The sequence below is a fragment of the Sorex araneus genome, chromosome 4 (assembly GCF_027595985.1).
Source record: "Sorex araneus isolate mSorAra2 chromosome 4, mSorAra2.pri, whole genome shotgun sequence".
NCBI classification, from domain to species: domain Eukaryota; kingdom Metazoa; phylum Chordata; class Mammalia; order Eulipotyphla; family Soricidae; genus Sorex; species Sorex araneus.
In genome coordinates this window covers 176,412,305-176,432,995 of record NC_073305.1, presented here as the reverse complement: position 1 = coordinate 176,432,995, position 20,691 = coordinate 176,412,305, and the positions used below count along the sequence as shown (strand labels likewise).

Genomic DNA, 20,691 nt, shown 5'->3' with positions numbered 1-20,691 from the left:
GCGGCGGCGAGTGGAAGGCAAGATGGCGGCGGCGGCGGCGGCCTGGTGCTGAGGGCTGAGGCAGGTCCCCGCGAGCCCCGCGGCTGGCCGCCCCCGTCCCCCCGCTCCCCGCGGCGCCTCTCCTCGCGCCCCGCCTCCCCCGCCGACCCCGAGGCGGGGAGCCCCCCCCCGGGGACGGGCCCAGGCCGTCGCGCCCCCCCACCCCCCGCCCTGTCCCAGTGGCCGCTGTCCAGGAGCCCCGCCGTCCCCTTGCAGGTGGGTCGCGCCCGGCGCGCGCGTTCTCCTCCCGGGGCCGAGTCGGCGGGGCCCACGCCCATCCCCGCGCCGGCGTCCAGGGGCCGCGGCGGGGCCGCGGGTCCGAGTCTCGGCAGGGGCAAGGGGGCAGGGCGCAGGGGCCCGCTCGGCCGGCCGGTCCGCACCCGGGGTGGAGTGGGGGGCGGGGGGCGGCAGGCGGCTGGGCCGCGGGCTGGGGACCGGTCACCGCGGGGTGCGCGGCCCGCGGGAGGCCTCGCGTGGCCGCTCGTGCCTTCCCCACCTCCACCCCGCAGCCGGCGCGCGCAGGTCGGCGGGGCTGGGAGGGACGCGAAAGGCGCCGAGCGAAACCGCCCCCCGAGTACCTTTCCCTGGCTCGGCATCCCCGGGGGACGGAGCGTGCGGGGAGCCCGGGAGAGGGGCCCGGGCAGGGGTCTTTGCTCTGCATCCCCGGGGGACCGAGCGTGCGGGGAGCCCGGGAGAGGGGCCCGGGCAGGGGTCTTTGCTCTGCATCCCCGGGGGACCGAGCGTGCGGGGAGCCCGGGAGAGGGTCTCGGGCAGGGGTCTTTGCTCTGCATCCCGGAGGGCTCGAGCGTGCGGGGAGCCCGGGAGAGGGTCTCGGGCAGGGGGTCTTCTCTCTGCATCCCGGAGGGACTGAGCGTGCGGAGAGCCCGGGAGAGGGGTCCGGGCAGGGGTCTTTGCTCTGCGTCCCGGAGGGCTCGAGCGTGCAGGGAGCCCGGGAGAGGGGCCCGGGCAGGGGTCTTTGCTCTGCATCCCGGAGGGACCGAGCGTGCGGGGAGCCCGGGAGAGGGGCCCGGGCAGGGGTCTTCCTGGTCGCTGTAGCCCTTCCCCAGTTTGGGGGTGGGTCGTAGCGGGGCATCGCTGCAAGGGGCGTCCTCAGGCGCACCAAGTGTGGCTCGACAGACGGGAAGGAAATTTAAGAGCCTTGTTGTTTATGCTGATCATAACTGCGACAGGAACGTGGAGCCTCCGAGAGGGACTTGCAAGTGGCTTGTTTCCAACCCCCCTCCCCGCATGGACATCTCCGATATTGCCAGGTTCTTTTCCTAGCTGGGTGATGTGGTGGTGGGAAAGATCATTTGTTACTTTGTTACGAGCTGTAGAACTCAGTGATGGCCTGGAAGAGGGTCTTCCGGAATGGGAGGGACCAATCTTGCATTGGTGTTTTTGGAAATGGATCTCCAACCTTTGATGGATGATTGATTGACATTGAAAGGAAAAAGAAAAAAGTTCGGCCGCATATCCCGCGGTCGTGTGGTTATGGAAATCAGTTGGCCTTTGCGCTTGTCTTCACAGTTACTTCTAACCTGGGGTAAGTTGACAGACTGGTAAAATAGGCTCGTTGATTCCCTAAGGCAGCAGAGTGCTGGTTGGACCGAATTCGGAGTTGCATTTTGTTCCCCAGTAGCTGCTAACTGCCTGGAAACTAGATCATGGCTCAGGGTGTGGAAGGCACATTCTTTGCTTTCTAAGATTAATTAAATGTACCTTGTTGTGCTCAAAAGCAGTCATTTCTATTACTTAAAGAACAAAGGTGTTCTTTTTTTTCCCCATATGGGCCTTGAATTTGGGGGTGATTGGATGGGGGTCAAACCCAGCTGTGCTCAGAGCTTTACTCCTGGCAGCAGGGGGGATCCTGGGCAGTGCAAGAGGATCAGACCAGGGTGGGCTGTGTGCAAGTGCTTTACCTGCTGTCCCATCTCTCCGGGCCAAGTACACTGGAGTTTCATGTTTGCTTTTGTTTTCAGTGATAGCCCTTGTTAGTATATATAAATAATAGCCTTGGGGGTCCTTGGGGGTTGGAGCGATAGTAAATTGGGCCTTGCCCTTGTCTTCCAGGAGGTAGACCAGTCCATCCCATATGGTCCCAGAGCACCGCCAGGAGTAATTCCTGAGTGCAGAGCCAGGAGTAACCATGAGCATTGACAAATGTAACACGAAAACAAAAAATAATAGCCTTGAAACAGTTCCAACTCTGGTTAGTTTACATTCTAGGTGTTAGGTTAGTTGAGGATTTTGTAGAACGCAAGAATTACTCATTCATTGGATAGCATTTTTTTTTCCAGGTTGAAATGGCAATAATTTCAATAGCTTTTCTGGATGAGTATAAAATGCAGCGATTATTTTCTCTTTTGACCAGCTCATTTTTAGAAAACAGAATGTCATCAGAATGCAGATTTCTTCAAGGGTGATGCTTAGTGCTATTCAAGCATTGTGTCAACCACTGTTAGGCCTCCCTAAAACAGATTTTATATGAATCTTACAAAGTGCATTTAAAAAGATAACAGCTGGTAAGTAGTTCAGTGAGATCTTCCTGAATGAGGCATTTGAGTGATACCTTAAAAACTGGGTATAGGGCTGGAGCAATAGCACAGCGGGTAGGGCGTTTGCCTTGGCTGACCCGGGTTCGATTCCCAGCATCCCATATGGTCCCCTGAGCACTGCCAGGGGTGATTCCTGACTGCAGAGCCAGGAGTAACCCCTGTGCATCGCCAGGTGTGACCCAAAAAAACCCCAAAAAACTGGGTATAGAGGCAGAGAGATAGTGCAGGAGAGGATTGTATGAGATGTTTGCTTGCAGCAGATCCCTGGTACCAAATATGGGACCCCAAGCACTGTCAGGAGTGATCCCTAAGCCATCAGGAGTAAGCACTGAGCACCACCAGGTGTGGCCCCAAACAGTCCCCCCCCCCCAAAAAAAAAGTGTAATCTCTCTCTTTCTTCTTTCCTTTTTTCCCTTTTGGCCACACCCAGAATTTCTCTGGGCTTACTCCTTGCTCAGGAATCACTTCTTGTGGGACTCGGGGGACCTTAAGTCATCCTGGGCATAGAGTCCCAGCCCCTGTGTTAAAGAGAAGTGCACTCTTCCTAGTACTGTCTCTCCATCCCTGGATGTAATTTCTACAATAAACTTGCCAGGGATAAAGAGAGCAGAGAATGTAATTCAGCTGTGGAGCACTTGCCTTTGCATATGTGAGGCCTTGGGTTTAATCCTCAGCATTGCAAATTTAAAAAAAAAAGGGGGGGAAAGGAAAATAAAAGAATGAACAAGGTAGAATAGAGCAAGGTATGTTAATGAGAGAAAGTAGTGTGGCTTCTTTAGATTAGAGTGTAAGGTAGAAGGGGTTGAGATTGTGTTAGAGGTAACACTATTTATTGAGGTAGGCATTTGTTTTATTGATCTAAGTTTTGGGCCATACTGGCATTACTCAGGGCTTATTCCTGTCTGTGCTCACAGATCACTCCTGGCGATGGGTGCCTGGGGTACTTTTGCAGTGCTGGGGATTGAATTGGGGGTGGCTGCATGTGCAAGGCAAGCACCTCACCATTGTACCATTGTACTCTGTGGTCCGCATGTATTTTTGTTGGGGTGTGTGTGTGTGTGTGTGTGTGTGTGTGTGTGTGTGTGTGTGTGTGTGTGTGTGTGTGTTTGGGGTAGGCCATACTCACCAGTGCTCAGGGCTTATTCCTATCTCTATGCTCAGGGATCACTATGTGTTGCGGAGGATAGGACCCATGTCAGCTGAGTGCCAGGCCTACAGCTTACTTAACCCTGTACTAGCCCCCTCGCATTTAATGTTGTACGAGTTTGTTTGTCTGGTTTTTTTTTTTTTCCTTTTTGGGTCACACCCAGCAGTGCACAGGGGTTACTCCTGGCTCATGCACTCGGGAATTACTCCTGGCGGTGCTCAGGGGACTGTATGGGATGCTGGGGATCGAACCCAGGTCAGCTGCATGCAAGGCAAATGCCCTACCCGCTGTGCTATTGCTCCAGCCCCTCTACGAGTTCTTTTATGGGGCGGAGTGATAGTACAGCGGGTAGGGCACTTGCCTTGCATGTGGCTGACCCGGGTTCCATCCCCAGCATCCCATATGGTCCCCCAAGCACTGCTCAGAGTAATTCCTGAGTGCAGAACCAAGAGTAGCCTTTGAGGTCACCGCCCACATGTGACCCCCCCCCCCCCACACACACACCCCAAAACTAAAATCAAAGAGTTCTTTTAAGGCCTTGGTGATAACTCAAAGGGCTAGAGTGCTTCTAGCCCTCAAAGGGCTTTGCCTATTGGAGGCCAGGGTTCCATCCCAGGCATCACACGTTCGCTGAGTCCTACTCTGTCATCCAGTTGCTCATTGATTTGCTCGAGTGGCACCAGTAACTTCTCCGTTGTGAGACTTGTGACTGTTTTGGGCATATTGAATACGCCATAGGTAGCTTGCCAGGCTCTGCCGTGCGAATAATAATACTAAAAAAATAAAATACAGAAATAAAAGCTATAAGTGTGAATGAATAGTCCACAGGTATGAGAGAAAAAGTAAGAATAACATGAAAAAAGAGTATATGTGAACAGTTGGACACCCAAATCTCCCCAGGAACCAGAGTGATAAAAAAGGCCACAGAAACAGAAATTCAGTGTGAAAGTTAGTCTACACAGACAGTCTCCTTCCTTCGCCCACCGAAGGCAACAGAGGAAGGGCCACAGGACAGAACAGGGGAGGGGCTCAGTTGCCTGCATCTGGTGTGTCGGCCCCAGGCTCGCCTGCCTATGCTCCAGATTAGCCCTGGTGGGGCTGGGAAGGGAGGAAACACCCCAGAGAGTCCTACTCTAGCATTTCTAACTGACCTCTGAGCCCCACTGGGTAGTGTTCGGGTCCTGCTCCCAGTTGTTGCTTCCAGGGCCGTGATGGTGCTGAGGATGCAGCCCAGCCCTCCAGGTACTCGCCATCCTGTTGCCTTACTTCTCTGGCCCAGTTTCTTTGGATTTTCAAAGACCACATTATCAGAGTTTACTGAGATTTGATAATAACTGTTGACCATGTATTGTTGGAAGAATTGTAAATTAATACACCTGGAAGGCAGTCTGATAATAAATATTAGAATTTTAAATATGCATTCTTGGAACAGCAGTTCTACATCTGGGAATTTATCTGAAGGGAAGCTCAACAGTGGATGCACAGAATATTTATTGCAGCTCTTTTCTTCCTCTTGGATTTTGGGCCACACCCAACTGTGCTCAAGACTCACTTCTGGCCCGCTCTCCTCAAAGCTCACTCCAGGCCTGTTAGGCCACAGGGAATCCTCTACGGTGATCGGGATCAAACCCTGTCTCGTTGGCTGCGTGTGAGGCAAGTGTCTTCCCTGTAGTACTACTGTCTCTCCAGCCTCTAAGTACAACGTTTTTCATGTAACTGATTTTAGTTACATGGAAGGAATTTTTATAGACATATAAGTTATGGAGCATAATTAAATGAATTTGACATTTTCACCCACCCGTAGGACTGTTAATATTACTACCAATGCAATTGATGTTAATGGTGTTGAAAAATGTTTGTGATGAGAGAAAAATGAATAGAACCTAAATCTCCATTAGTAGGAGTTATTGTACATTTGTATAATGCAATATATAGACACACACACAAAAAAAAGGTGGTGTGGGGCCAGAGCAATAGTCAGCAGGTAGGGCGTTTGCCTTGCACGCGGTCGACCTGGGTTCAGTTCCCGGAATCCCATATGGTACCTGAGCACCGATAGGGGTAATTCCTGAGTGCAGAGCCAGGAGTAACCCCTGAGCATGGCTGGGTGTGACCCCTCCCCCCAAAAAAAAGATGGTTTTAAAATTGTTCGATTTTTTTTTTTTTTATTTCCAAGGTACCATTACATGAAGTCTAAAGTTTAGTAATAATTAATAGTCGGGGGGGCTGGAGCAATAGCACAGTGGGTAGGGCATTTGCCTTGCACACGGCCGACCCGGGTTCGATTCCCAGCATCCCATATGGTCCCCTGAGCACTGCCAGGAGTAATTCTTGAGTGCAGAGCCAGGAGTAACCCCTGTGCATTGCCGGTTGTGACCCAAAAAGCCAAATAAAAAACCAAACAAATAATTAGTAGTCGGTAGTTTAATAATTGTTAGGAGAAAGAAACATAGTTCCTATTAACTCTTAATAGTATTCATTTACCTACTTGAATATATGAATGTGTGTGTGTTTCTGTATCTGTTCCCCCCCCCTAAAAAAAAAAAAAGACGAAAAAATAACAAGCCAAAAAAACAACACAGGCGGGCCACCCTGTATTGCTCAGAGCCTCCTGGTTCTGCACTCAGGATCACTCCTGGTGGTGCTTAGGGTACCGCAGGTCGTGCCAGGGATTGAGCCAGTTTGGCCACATTCAAGGCAAACTCGCTACCACTGTATTGTCTCTTCAGCCTGAATCGAGTCTCACTCACGGTCATGTTCTGGGATTCTTCTGGATTACTTTGGTAATTAACACTTAATTTCATGGTGTTTTGCTACATTTCATAATCTTAATTAACTTGAACCTAATTGTCTTTGTGGTTGAGTTTATAATTTTGAAGTATTTGAAGAATATTGGGTTTTGTCTTCCTTCCCATTTTCCTTAAATTCTTTGTTTTCAATCTTAGCTGAGGGAGTTGATGCTGGAAATTAAGCAGTTTTTTCTGAAAATTGAGGTTAACTCAAAAGATTTAGACAGATATTTTATGTTTGTGCTTTTACTTTTGAAATTTTTGTGATCTTGCCTAAACTTGTCAGTTGTTTATGCCTCTAATCGCTTACTTAGGTGACAATCTCTGAGTACATAACTCTACATTAAAATGGAATCTTTGAAGACATTTTGAGCATTAATCAAGGTTCTAAATTTAACTATAGATGATGCTATCAGATAAAATAATGTAATTGAAGTAATAAAGTTTGCCTTGTTTATGATCAGGTTAGGTATGTGCATTGTCTGCTATTCTGTTTGTTTTCGGGATACGCCTGCAAGTGTTCAGGGCTATTCCTGGCTCTTTGCTCCAGAATGTCTCCTAGCATGCAGGGCACCAAATGTGGTGCTGGCTGTTTAAACCAGGCTCATGGCTACCACAGGTGCATGCACGGCAAGTGCCTTACCTCTTGTATCATATGGCCTGTCTGCTGTTTTAGTACTTCTCTGCTTTGGCGCTCTGACAGATCTTTTATTGGGGTGGGGCAAGAGAGGGCAAAACTGGAGGTGCTCAGGGGCTACTCGTGGCTCTGTTCTTAGGCATCACTGCTGGCTGTGCTCCATAGACTCACTCCCTGCAGAACTGAGGATTGAACTGGTGTTGGTACGTGCAGAGCAATCATCTTAACCCCTTTCTCTACAGCCCCACGACATCTTTTTAATAATGATTTTAAGATGACTTAATTCTTGAAATACTAGAATGTGGAAAAGCATGATGCTTAGAATCAAGAACACACTGTGCTTTTTGCAGGCGGACATTTACAGTACTGTGTTGTTCTTTCACTAGCCCAGTGTTTTCCAGCAGCAGGAACTGGAGTCTGGGGCCAGTAATGTCTCTGCGAATTTATCTGTCTCTCCCCTTACACTGTGTACCATAGTACAGAATGCCAGAACATGGGGGCAGGGTCATTTACAAGCACTATTACCCATCTATATATAAATTTTGAACACTTCCCCCAGACAGATCTTGGCTTTCCAATAACCAGACCAGGAAGTAAGGAAGATTATTTGAGGACCTTGGTTCAGTTATCTTCAAGGAACTGTTTGATCTACCCGGGGTGGAAGGGACCAGGAGTGCCAGAGATCCGAACTTGGGACTTAGGTATTTTCAGCACGTGCTCCAGCCTTTAGAGCCATCTCTCTGGTCCTCATATTCTCTGACCCTTGGCCACTGCTCTCTGAGAAGGTCTTGGATATTCTTTTTGTGCTCTGAACTGTGGATAAGAGTGAAATGTGAACTTTGGGTGACATTTCCCTCTCAGAATTATGTAAATTTTTCTCAGCTATTTCTTAGAACTTGGGGACCAGAGTGATATTATACCAGGGAGGATGCTTGCCTTGCACATGGCCAACCTGGGTTTGATTCCCAGCATCCCATATATTCCCTGGAACACTGCCAGGAGTAATTCCTGAGTGCAGAACCAAGAGTGACCCCCCAAAGCATCGCCATGTGTGACCCAAAAAGAAAAAAAAATGGGTAGTTAAGGCTTTTTTTCTCTGGTGGTGGGGGTCTTCAAACACTTCCAGAAATGTTTGGGGGCTACTCCCAGCTCCGTACTCGAGGGTCACTCTCTTTCTTTGGTGCTTGGGTGACTGTGCATGCAAAGCCTGGAATCAGACCAGCACAAAGCAGACACCTTAATTCCTGTTCTTACTCTCTGCTCCAGTGTCACAGCTTGTTTTAGTTTGAACTTGATTGTTTGAAAACAATTTTTTAACAAGAATAGTCTCAAAGTTACTATGCTCTGTTGTATTTAGTTCCAGTCAGTCCCATGTATCAGTAACCATAAATAAAGTTATGAGTCAGTAACCTCATCCAAAGATTTGAGAGGGTGCTTCAGTCAGCTAAGAGGGTTCAGAAGGTGTCTGTTCTCAGTCATTTTGGGGGGTGGCCATACCCAATATGCTCAGGATTTAGTTAGGAATCTGTGCTCAGGGATCACGCCTGATGGGGCTCGGGGGACCATATGGAATGCCGGGAATTCAACCCAGGCCTGTTCTCAGCATTTTAATCCCACCTCTTGCTGTTTGGAGTCTAGAAGTAAGTTGAATTTCCAACACTTTGAGACCACATATCTGGTTTTTGGTTTGGTTTGGTTTGGTTTGGTTTTTGGTCCACACAGGACTATCCTCTGTCCCCCCAAAACTGCATTTCTGCTCTGTCTCTCCCTTTGCATTTCTGCTTGCAAAACAGTGGACAGAGAGATGGCACAGTGGGTAGGTTGCTTGCCTTGCACCAAGTTTATCTCTGGTATCCTTTATGGTTTCCCAAGCCCTCCAGTAGTAACCCCTGAGCACTACCAGGTGTGCCATCCCACAAAAACAAAAACCACAAACGGTGGCTCTTTCCTGACCTTACCATTTATCTGTACATTGCCAAACAGCCAGTGGCAGCTAATACACATATCTAAGATGAGTCCTTTTCCCCAACTCTTCATATAACTACAGGTTAAGTACCCTCAAGGTTAAGTAGGCTCCTTGACACTTTGGCCAAAGGGGTGGAGCTTATGCTTTGCAAGCTGGAGGCCAGGGTTTCATCCTCAGTAACTCCTGGAGCAATCCTCAAGCCAGGAGTTGCCTATGAACATTGCCAGGGATGGGCAGCCCCAAATATATATATATATATATATATATATATATATGAGAGAGAGAGAGAGAGAGAGAGAGAGAAGAGAAGAGAAGAGAAGAGAAGAGAGAGAAGAGAGAAGAGAAGAGAGAAGAGAAGAGAAGAGAAGAGAAGAGAAGAGAAGAGAAGAGAAGAGAAGAGAAGAGAAGAGAAGAGAAGAGAAGAGAAGAGAAGAGAGAGAGAAAAAGAAGGAAGACTGACTCAGGGAACTATTAAGTAGTGTCTGGGAATGAACCATGGTCAGCTGCATGCAAGGCAAGCACCTTAACCCTTCCATAACCCTAACCCTTCCTATACTATCTCTGGACCCAGCCTTATGGTTTCTTTAAGTAGAAATGCTGTGTGGTAGAAATTTAGTGTATTTTGTATTTGAATTAGAATTTTTTAATGTAGGAGTACTGCTATTTATTCAGCCATTGATTAAGATGATTGAATTGGATATGAACTCCACATTACTTTTTTTTAATTAAAGAAAATTCTTTTAATATCTGTGAGATAGACTATCACAGAACTGTTCATAATTGGGTTTCAGTCATACAATGATCCAGCACCCTCCCACCAACAATGAACAATGTCTCTTTTTTCCCTATCATCCCAAGCTCTCCCCACCCCCCCACCACTGGCAGCAGCCTTCCTCTATGGGAGGCACTTTCCTTGTTCTCTCTCTCCTTTTCCTTTTGTACATTATGGTGTGCAATACAGGTGCTAAGAGGTCATGGTGTTCAGGGAATTCAGTATTTTTATTGGGACTGTAAGACTGGAGTAGCTTTTCAGTTGGGTGGCCATTTTGGGGTGTGGATGTGACTGCTGAGTCTTCCATAAGTACAGGGAGGTGGGGGGAGGTAGCCCATCCCGACCCTGAGTGAGCCTGTATATTCCAGTCACAAAACCTGCCTGCCTGAATTTTCAGCAGATTATATCTTGGTGAGGTCCATCCTGAGATGGTGGAATTAGGCTGGGGGTATGGTGGTGATTTGGGATTGTGGAAGCAAGTGACTACCAGTGGCTCTGCTTGTACGGGCCCCAGGACAGTCCACCCCATCTCTGATTTACCCTGGCCTGTTCAGCCATGCACGGGTCTGAGAGTAATTGCAGCCTTTGATCTCTTTTGACATTTTTGTATGGGTCTCTGAAACAATGCTGGTAGTAGAGCTTACATGGTGGCACTGGAGTTGGTTCGTGGGGGTGACTGCCAGTGCTTCCAGGAGTATTGGGAAGGGGGGGAGGTAGCCCATCCCGACACCGCGAAAGTCTGGAGATTTCAGTCACAAAGCCTGCATACCCAGATTTTCAGCAGATTGTATCTTGGTGAGGTCTGTCCTGAGATGGTGGAGTCAGACTGGGGGTATGGCAGCAATTTTGGGTTGTGGAAGCAAGTGGCTACCAAAGGCTCTGCTTCAGCAGGCCCCAGACTAACCCACACCCCTCCGATTTACCCCAATCTGTTCAGTCATGTGCAGGTTTGAGATTAACTGCAACTTTGGATCTCTTTTTAGATTTATTTATGAGTCTCTGAAATAAGGCCAATAAATGAGCTTGCATAGCTGAGCCGGAGGTGGTTTACGGGTATGGCTTCCACCTACCTAACTTTTGGCCATTTAATTTTCTTTCTTATTTTTTTTTTTTTTGGGTCACACCTGACGATGCACAGGGGTTACTCCTGGCTGTACACTCAGGAATTATTCCTGGCGGTGCTCAGGGGACCATATAGGATGCTGGGAATCGAACCCAGGTCGGCTGCGTGCAAGGCAAACACAGTCTTCGCTGTACTATCTCTCCAGCCCCTGCATGCAAAGCTTTGACATGTCTCTTCAAGAGGTTGTGTACAGTTTTGTTCACTTTAATCCTATATATGCTTCATATGCTACCCGCAGTGCTATTGCTCCAGCCCCTGGCCATTTAATTTCTTGATAAACTTGGTCCCAAGTTGTTGGGGTCTGGCCAAAGGCACAACAGCAATTTTGGGGTATCAGGAAGCCTGAAGACGCCATCAGGCTGCTGATGCACTTGCCCTGCAGGTACAGCTTGACCTGCTGGCGGCACCATACCCCCGGAATAATTTTTTTGTTTTGGGCCACACTTCATGGTGCTCAGGGCTTATTCCTGGCTCTGAGCTCTGAGATCACTCCTGGCAGTGTTTGGGGGACCGTATGGGAGTGCCAGGTATTGAACCTGGGTCAGGTGTGCAAGGCAAATGCCTTACCCACAGTACTATCCCTCTGGCCCAAACTTGATGGCTTTATACATAAATCATTCTCTCACAGCTCTGAGGGCCCCAAATCCAAAAGGTACTGGTCACCAATTGGAATTTCTTAGCCTCCTTAGCCTCTTGCCACACCAACCCATTCTGCCTCCATAGTCACATTGTTCTCACCTCTTACCCCAGTTATCTCATAAGGACACTTGTAATTGCATGTCTACTCTCTTGGATGATTCGTGTAGTCTTCCCATCTCAAGATTCTTACTTTAACTTAATGACATCAGCAAATCCCTTTCTCCAAATAAGCTAAACATTTACAGAATCCCGGGATTAGAAAGTGATGTCTTTGGGATGCTGTTTTCGGTTTTGGTCTACAGTGATTCTTTATATTGTGGGAGGTGACTTCTACTTTACGTAATTATATAGTATTTGCAAGGATGCAATTTTTTTTATAATTAGCAAAATAATACTGTAAGATTTTTGTTTCTGATTGGGGGACATATGGGCATTGCTTAGGACTTTATTCCTGGCTCTTTGCTCAGGGATCACTCTGGTGGGGCTTGGGAAATCATACGGGGTTCTAGGGATCAGATTGGATTGGCTGCTTTCAGGGTAGGTGCCTTACTCTCCGTACTCTCTCCAGCCCCATAAACTCATCTGTTTTTAAGACAGAAGTTGTCTTCTAAACTTGAAAAACCTTTCTTGTTTTGTTTTGTTTCTTGGGGGGGGGCACATCATACTCAGGGCTTGCTCCTGCCTCTGAGTTTAGGGATTACTCCTGGCTGTGCTCAGAGGACCAGATTGGCTGCTGGGGATTGAACCCTAGTTGGCTGCATGTAAGGCAAGCCCCCTACACACTGTACTACCTCTCTGTCCCAGAAATCTTTTTTTTCTTTTTGTGAAGCAAAATAGTTTTTATTGAAACTTCTAGAAAGATGTGAAGGGGGAGAAAGAGAGAAGTATGTGCTCGAGAGAGAACATAGGGTTCTCCAGAGGAGAAATAGGCAAGCAGAAGCAGCACAGAGACAAGCAAGTGAGATCGTGTTCAAGGGAGCACCCGGGCTAGAAGAGCAAGCCTGTACCAGAAATCTTAGACTTAAATTCTAGCCTGTGAAATCTAAAATTGGAGTTGCTCGGTAAAATTGGTATTGAGAAAGAGAGAGATTGTCTGTTTGTTGATTGCGTTTGGAGGGCTCTGGGACCACCCCTGGCTTAGTGCTCAAGGGTGGTGTTCAGGAAATTATGTGATACCAACAATTGAACCCAGTGCTCCTGCATACAAAGCTTTTTTTTTTTTGCTTTGCTTTTTGGGTCACACCTGCCGATGTATAGGGCTTACTCCTGGCTTTGCAGTCAGGAATTATTCCTGGCAGTGCTTGGGGGAACATATAGGACGCTGGGAATTGAACCTGGGTCGGCTGCATGCAAGGCAGACACACTCTTCGCTGTACTGTCCCTCCAGCCCCTGCATGCAAAGCTTTGACATGTCTCTTCAAGAGGTTGTGTACAGTTTTGTTCACTTTAATCCTATATATACTTCATATGCTTACTAAAGAAATCCTACAAAGTTTTTAAAAACTCTTAAATCTTTTTTGGGGAGATTCTGACCTTGCAGTGCTCAGGACTTAACTCCTGGCTCGGTGCTCAGGGGGTCACTCCTCACAGGAAGAACATATAGAGTGCTGGGGATCTAACCTGGGTCTGCTGCTTGGAAGGTAAGTGTCCTACCCCCTGTACTATCATTCTATGCCATTGATATTTATTTATTTTTGATTGTTAGGACTAGAGAGATAGAGCAGTGGGTAAGGTGCTAACCTTGCATGCTGCTGACCTACATTAATTCCTGGCATTCCATATGACCTCCTGAGCACCTCTGAGAGTGAACCCGTAGTTTGAAGCTTGGAATAAATCCTGAGCACCCTTGGGTGTGGTTCCAGAACAACAATAAAAAACTGACCATTTCAGTTGTTTACTAGAGGAGGTAATGTTATAGTCAACACAGTAAGGTTTAGGAATTTGTCTTCATCATGTAGTAATCATTAATAATGAAACCAAGATCTCTATTATGTTAGTAGAGTCATTTCTTCCCCCCACATTTCTACTTCCAGTGTTTATTGTATGGCTTTATCAGTTAATCATTTTCAAACTTTTATTTCTTCTGTTTTCCTTTATAGGATTAATTATATTGATTGTAAACAGTACCAGGAACTTCTGTGAAGAATCTTTTTTGTTTTGCTCAGGACAAAGCTGTGGATTTATCAAATAGCTCTTAAAGAAGTCCTTTGTGTGGATTATATACATATAGATGTTTTCATGAAGAGGAGTGAAAAGCCAGAAGGTTATAGACAGATGAGGCCTAAGACCTTTCCTGCCAGTAACTACACTGGCAGCAGCAGGCAAATGTTACAAGAAATTCGGGAATCCCTTAGAAATTTATCCAGACCATCAGATGCAGCAAAGGCCGAACATAACATGAGTAAGATGTTAACTGAAGATCCTCGACAAGTCAGAAATCCTCCCAAATTTGGGATGCATCATAAAGCCTTGCTAGAAATTCGAAACTCTCTATTACCATTTGCCAATGAAACAAGTTCTTCCTCCCGGTGTACTGCAGAAGTCAACCCCCAAATGCTTCAAGATTTGCAAGCTGCTGGATTTGACGAGGTAAGACCTTCAAGACAAAGTGAAGGAGCTTAATTGCCACATAACACTTTTTTCTTTTTTTTCTTTTTGGGTCACACTTACCGATGCACAGGGGTTACTCCTGGCTTTGCACTCAGGAATTACTCCTGGAGGTGCTCAGGGGACCATATGGGATGCTGGGAATCGAACCTGGGTCGGCCGCGTGCAAGGCAAACGCCCTACCTGCTGTGTTATCGCTCCAGCCCAACCACATAACACTTTTTTAGGTGCTCTCATTTTCTTTCCACCCTTTCCATTTTAGTTTTTGGGTCACGCCTGGCTGTGTACTCTGGGACTATTCCTCAAGGTACTCATGGGAGTGCAGGGATTAAAGCAGGGTCAGCCTCGTGCAAGGCATGCACCTGGGTTCCTCAGCATCTCTTCACTCAGTCCCAGGTGACTGACTTATTTCCAGAGACTTCCTGTGAGAGAATTGAACCATGTATACTATAGCACTGTCGTCCCGTTGCACATTGGTTTGCTCGAGCGGGCACCAGTAATGTCTCCATTGTAAGACTTGATGTTATTGTTTTTGGCATATTGAATTACGCCACGGGTAGCTTGCTGGGCTCTCTGAGAGGGACGGAGGGATCAAACCTGGGTCAGCCGCGTGCAATGCAAATGCCCTACCCACTGTGCTGTCACTCCAGTCCAACCATGTATACAAATTTGTATATTCTGTTAGCAAAGTATGCCCTTTACAGTTTCATTAGTATTTCACTCATTTTTGTTTGTTTGTTTTTGGGTAACACCAGGCAATACTCAGGGGTTACTCCTGGCTCTTCACCCAGAGATCACTCTGGTGGTGCTCTGGGGACCATATGGGATGCTGGCGATCAAATCTGGGTAGGCCATGTGCAAAGCAAACACCTTACCTGCTGTATGGCACTCAGGCCCCTCATTAATATTTCAATCAAAATAATTGTTATTTTCTGTGTTTCCTAGGATTGAAAAGTCAGATCAGGGCTGGGCAGATAGATCAAAGGCTTGAATACCTACTTTGTGATTCCCAGCACCTGGGGGTCTCGCAGCATCACTAGGAACAGCCTTTGAGCACTGAACCTAAAATAGCTCCAACACTGCTAGGTGAGGGCCCAAAACCCAATAAATAAAAAGCCAAATGTGATGTCAACGTGCAGTTAAAGAAAGAAGACCAAGGGCAGGGTAGAGTCTGTGTTGTGTGTGATAGGCCTTGTCGTGAACTAAGGGACTGTTGCTGAAATGAGAGTTCCACAGAAACAGAGTATAAATTTTTACGACAGAGAAAAGTAATCTGAGGGCCGGAGTGATAGCACAGCGGGTAGGGCGTTTGCCTTGCACGCGGCCGACCCGGGTTCGATCCCCGGCATCCCATATGGTCCCCTGAGCACCGCCAGGAGTAATTCCGGAGTGCAAAGCCAGGAGTAACCCCTGAGTATTGCTGGGTGTGACCCAAAAAGCAAAAAAAAAAAAAAAGAAAAGAAAAGTAACCTGAGATCTCAGGAAATATTTGAACAGTGAGAAACGGGAATTTCAGGAAAACATCACCATCGATCCCAAACTTTAAATTCATAAAAACTCAAAATTGGCCAAGTGTTTCAATTCATACTAATTATGCCAGAGATTTAGTTTTTTGGGGTTCATACCCGGCACTCCGGGGACCATATGGGGTGCTGGGGATCGACCCTGGGTAGGCTGCATGCAAAGCAAGCTTCCTGCTCTCTGTAATATCTCTCCAGACCCCCAGATTCATTTTTATAAGACTTTTACATAGCAATATGAAAATATTTTGTTTAGGTTATAAATAAAATTTGTTTTCTATAATAACATATTTTATACAAATATTTAAAATATTTTTTTGTTCTTTTAGCCCATGGCTGCTGGTGCTCAGGGCTTCTAGCAGGCTCTCAGCTCAGGGATCACTACTGGTGGGGTTCAGGGGATCACATGTGGTGCCAGGATTGAACCCAGTTTGGGTACATGGAGGCAAGCACCCTACCTGCTGTACTCTCACTCTGGCCCATACCAATATTTTAGATAAAAACTGGCTATGAAAAAAGAAATGTGAGTAAGACTGAGGGCTCGGAGATGGATGACTCAAAGGATTAAAATGCATGCATTGCAGACCCAATGCCGGTGTTGTAAGGTGTCCTGAACGCTGCACATCCCAAAATACAAAACCAAAAGCAAATTACTTTTCAGATTAGAGCAACTATCTTCCCCAACTTCTAAATTACTGCTATTAAGAATTAAAAAGTATATAGAAGTAATTGAAGATCACCTTTTGTTGTATTATATAAATAACTACCCTTAACATTTCTTCACTGTTGTTAATATCTGGCCACCACATTTTCAGTTTTTTGTGTTTGTTTTGTTTTAGTGGTACAGGGATCAAATCTAGGCCACACACTAAGCATGCAGTCTTCCCCTGAGCAGACTCCCAGCCACTGATTTAAACAACTAGACGGACTGTGGCTCGAGGTGTCGAGCTCTTGCCTTGCATGTCTTACAGCCCAGGTTCCGTCCCCAACAGTGAGCATCAGGGAGTGGGAGCTTGTGGCCCCCATCCATGGCACCTGCGGCATTTGCTCTTGTGGACAGTGCAGCCTTGTTAATAACAGTGAATAGAGGCTTTATTTCCTTTCGTAAATAAAAGTCTTGGAGCCCCCATCAGGGCTTAGTGTGTGGATTTATTTCCCAGTGCCACATGGAGCCCTGTTCCTTCTCACCTGGCATTTTTAACATATGGTTTCCATCCTTCATATGCTAGCTGAGACTGGAGTAGGACCTGCTGAGTGGCCGTGTAAGATGAGAGCCACCCAGCATGAAATCCTGGGCACATTGAGAACCCAGATGTAGGTGCTGGGGTCACAGATTGAGTTGACTGATGCCAGTCAGCAGCTGTCATCAACTTAGTTGAAGATGTCTTCAGGTGATTTTGTCCCGAGTTGCTGAGTTGCTCACCTGTAAGTCTTCCCAGTTGAGACTCAAGACATCTGTTGGGAGGCAGGAAGCTCTGGTCAGAGACACTGGCAAGCACCGATGCCCGGGCTAACAAGTGCCACCCTGGAACCTGCCTCCTTAAAAGTTTCATGTTGGGGTTGAATATGGGGATAGTTGTGTCCCACCTGGCAGTGCTGGGGTGCTTCTCCGCGCTCTGTGCTTGGGAGGATGTTGCTCCCACTGGTGCTTGGGGGACTATGAGCCAGGAATTGACCCAGGGTCAGCCACTCGGCCTTAACCCCTGTATTCTCTCTCCTGGCCCCAAGTGAAGTTTCTTTGTTGCTGCTTCCCTTTGTTGTTGTTGTTGTTGTTGTTGTTGTTGATGTTTTCACGGGCAGGTGTTGCTTATAGACCCGAGTGCAGTGCTAGTTGGGCGGTGCTTTGTGCACTTGCTTGCTAGGGGCTGCTCTTGTGCTTGAGCCACACAGGTTATGGTTGTGCTCACGCACATGCTCACCAGGAACCACAGTTCTGGCCACACCCTTTTGGTGGTGCTTGCAGACAGCAGAGCAAAACGACTCTGCTGGGGTTGTACTCTGTGCATTAGTGAGGCCAGGAATTTAAACTCAGGACCAAGGGCTTGTGGAGCAAGCACCACAATCCAGCTTTTTGCACCCTTTCCACACCTGTAGCTGGTCCGCAGACTGGCAGTTAGAATCCAGGTGGTAGACCAGTGGTCTTCAGCCCCTGCAGACCTGCAGTGACCTGTGGTCTGGTGATTGAAGAACACTGCTCTAAGCCACCTCGCTATTCTTCAGTGCTCTAAATAATTTAATTTTGGCTCCCAAGCAATGCTCACGGGACTCAGCCACTTCTGGCCGTATTTGCTCACCAGGCTAGACCCTTCAATGCTCAGGCCTGGTGATGTGCTGCTGCTCAGGCCTTTCAGTGCTGGGAGTCTCCAGGGTAGTACCTGGAGGTGATGCATGGGGGTGCAGGGGTGTGAAGCTAGGGTTCAGATTCGGGGCCGTGTACCCCTAATTGAATTATCTCCCTGGTTGTAAATATTACAGTGTTTGTTTGGGGGCCTCTCCTGGCAGTGCTTAGGAAGTCATTTCCACTTGTGTTCTCGAGGGTTGCTCTTGGTGATGGTCAGGACAACATTGGGGTGCTGTCATCAAAGCCAGGTCCTCCGTTTGCAAAGCATGAGCTCTCGCCACTGAGCTAGCTCTCTGGACTAGTGTTTGTTTTGTTTTGTTTTGTTTTAAATGAGAGCCTAAATGTGTATAACCTAAGAATAGCAAAGGATTTGAGAAGAACAGTGCACAAATAATTAGTTAGGAACTAAGATGATTCTTTTTTTTTTTTTTTGCTTTTTGTGTCACACCCAGCGATGCACAGGGGTTACTACTGGCTCTTTACTCAGGAATTACTCCTGGCAGTGCTCAGGGGTCCATATGGGATGCTGGGAATCGAACCCGAGTCTGCCGTGTGCAAGGCCTACCCGCTGTGCTATTGTTCCAGCCCCAGGTGATTCTCTTTTTAAAAAAAAAATACTGTAGGGGGCCAGAGAGATAGTACAGTGGGTAGAGCATTTGCCTTGCATGCAGCCAACCCAGATTTGATCCCCAGTTTCCTATATGGTCCTCTTAGCACCACCAGGAGTAATTCCTGAGTGCAGAGCCAGGATTATGTGCCAAAACAAACCCTCCCCCCCAAAAAAATTATTAAAATATTTTTTAAATCGAATCACCGTAAGCTACAAAGTTAGTCCCGATTCAGTTTCAGGTATACAGTGCTCGAGTACCAATCCCTTCACCAGTAGCTGCTTCTCTCCACTAGTGACCCAGTTTCCTTCTGTCCCCCGGCCTGCCTCTTTTTTCTTTTTTCTTATTCGGTATGGTGACTTACAGTATTGTTACTGATAGGCTGTCATGCATATCACCTTTCCGCCTTTCAGCACCCAGTCCTGGAGATGGTTCTTTCTGACCCGTTTTACTAGTTGATCTGATTCATATTCTTTCCTTTAGGTCACATTTGGCAGTTCTCAGGGGCTGCTCCCCGTGTGGTGCTTGTGGTCACTCCTGGGCACTGTGCAGGGGACTTTCTGTACTTTGCTGTTCTGAAAATAAACCTAGAGAGGAGATGAAGGCCTGAGGTGGTTTGAAAAAATTCTTCAGAGGGTGGGTTTTTTTTTTTTTTTTGGTGGTTGTGGGGGCAGGGGGAGGCTTTGGGAGCCATACCTGGCAGTGGTCAGGGCTCACTCCTGGCTCTGTTCAGGAATCGCTCCTGGCGGGGCTCAGGGGCCCATATGGGGTGCCGGGGACGGGACCCGGGTCAGCCATATGTTAGACAAGTGCCCTGCTGTCTGTACTGTTTGCTGGTCCCCTAGCATTTCAAACTTCTTGCCCATTTTTTGCTTAATTTTCAACATTTCTTTTTTTTGGGGGGGGTTGGGTTTTGTTTGTTTGTTTGTCTTTGGGTCACACCCGGCGATGCACAGGGGTTACTCCTGGCTCATGCACTCAGGAATTACTCCTGGCGGTGCTCGGGGAACCATATGGGATGCTGGGAATCGAACTCGGGTCAGCCGCGTGCAAGGCAAATGCCCTACCCGCTGTGCTATTGCTCCAGCCCCAGTTTTGTTTTTTTTTTTTTTTTGCTTTTTGGGTCACACCCAGCGATGCTCAGGGGTTACTCCTGGCTTTGCACTCAGGAACTACTCCTGGCGGTGCTTGGGGGACCATATGGGATGCCGGGGATCGAACCCGGGTCGGCCGCGTGCAAGGCAAACGCCCTACCCGCTGTGCTATCGCTCCGGCCCCTCCAGCCCCAGTTTTTAACATTTCTTAAACCCTAATCTATCCATTTTTTTTTAAAGACCACACCCAGGGGTGCTCAGTGCTTGGGATTGCTCCTAGCATGTAAAGTATGTGCTCAGTCTGTTGAGCGATCTCTCTGGCTCTCTCATCTTTCTTCCCTCTACTCCCTCGGTCTATTTATGCCAAGTTCAAAGCAGTTGAAACTGAGATCAAACCAGTTTGCTGAATTACCAACCAGGCTGTGATGATTATATCCCAATTTTGGGGCCGTACCCAGCAGTGCTCAGAACTTATTCCTGGCTCTTTTCTCAAATATCACTCTGGGGTGGGGACGGGCTTTGAAAACCATAAGGGGTGCCAGGGATCAGATGCTCAGTTAGCCTTGTGCAAGGCAAGCCCTTAGCACTAGGCTATCTTGCTGGCCCTCCTGGGCTGCAGTTGTTTTAGTTTTGGAGTCGAACATAGCAACATTTGGGTCCTTCCAGTTTTGTGCTCAGGGTGTGCTCCTGGAGGCTCTTGGGGGACCGTGTCATATTGGGGATCAAATTGAGGTTTCTTGCTTATATATAGAACATGTGCTCAGCCTCTCCACCTGTCCCCATGTCATACTACACCCCCCCCCCCTGCAGGTTTTGGGTCTTTGGGGGTTATTTGGATACTGAATTTTAAA

At 47.6% G+C, this 20,691-nt stretch overlaps 1 protein-coding gene across 3 annotated transcripts in view; it reads left to right on the top strand.

Annotated features, from left to right (window-relative positions):
* Positions 1-20,691, top strand: part of LATS1 (large tumor suppressor kinase 1) — a 38,471-nt gene continuing 17,780 nt past the window's right edge. For 2 of the 3 annotated variants that reach the window (XM_055135579.1, XM_055135582.1), the window contains exons 1-2: positions 1-255; positions 13,770-14,259. In XM_055135579.1, the coding sequence (XP_054991554.1) occupies positions 13,909-14,259 (351 nt within the window). In that variant the 5' untranslated portion in view covers positions 1-255; positions 13,770-13,908. Of the gene's footprint in view, positions 256-2,549; positions 2,565-13,769; positions 14,260-20,691 lie in introns of those variants that run through there. The other variant, XM_055135581.1, reaches the window with a different exon arrangement.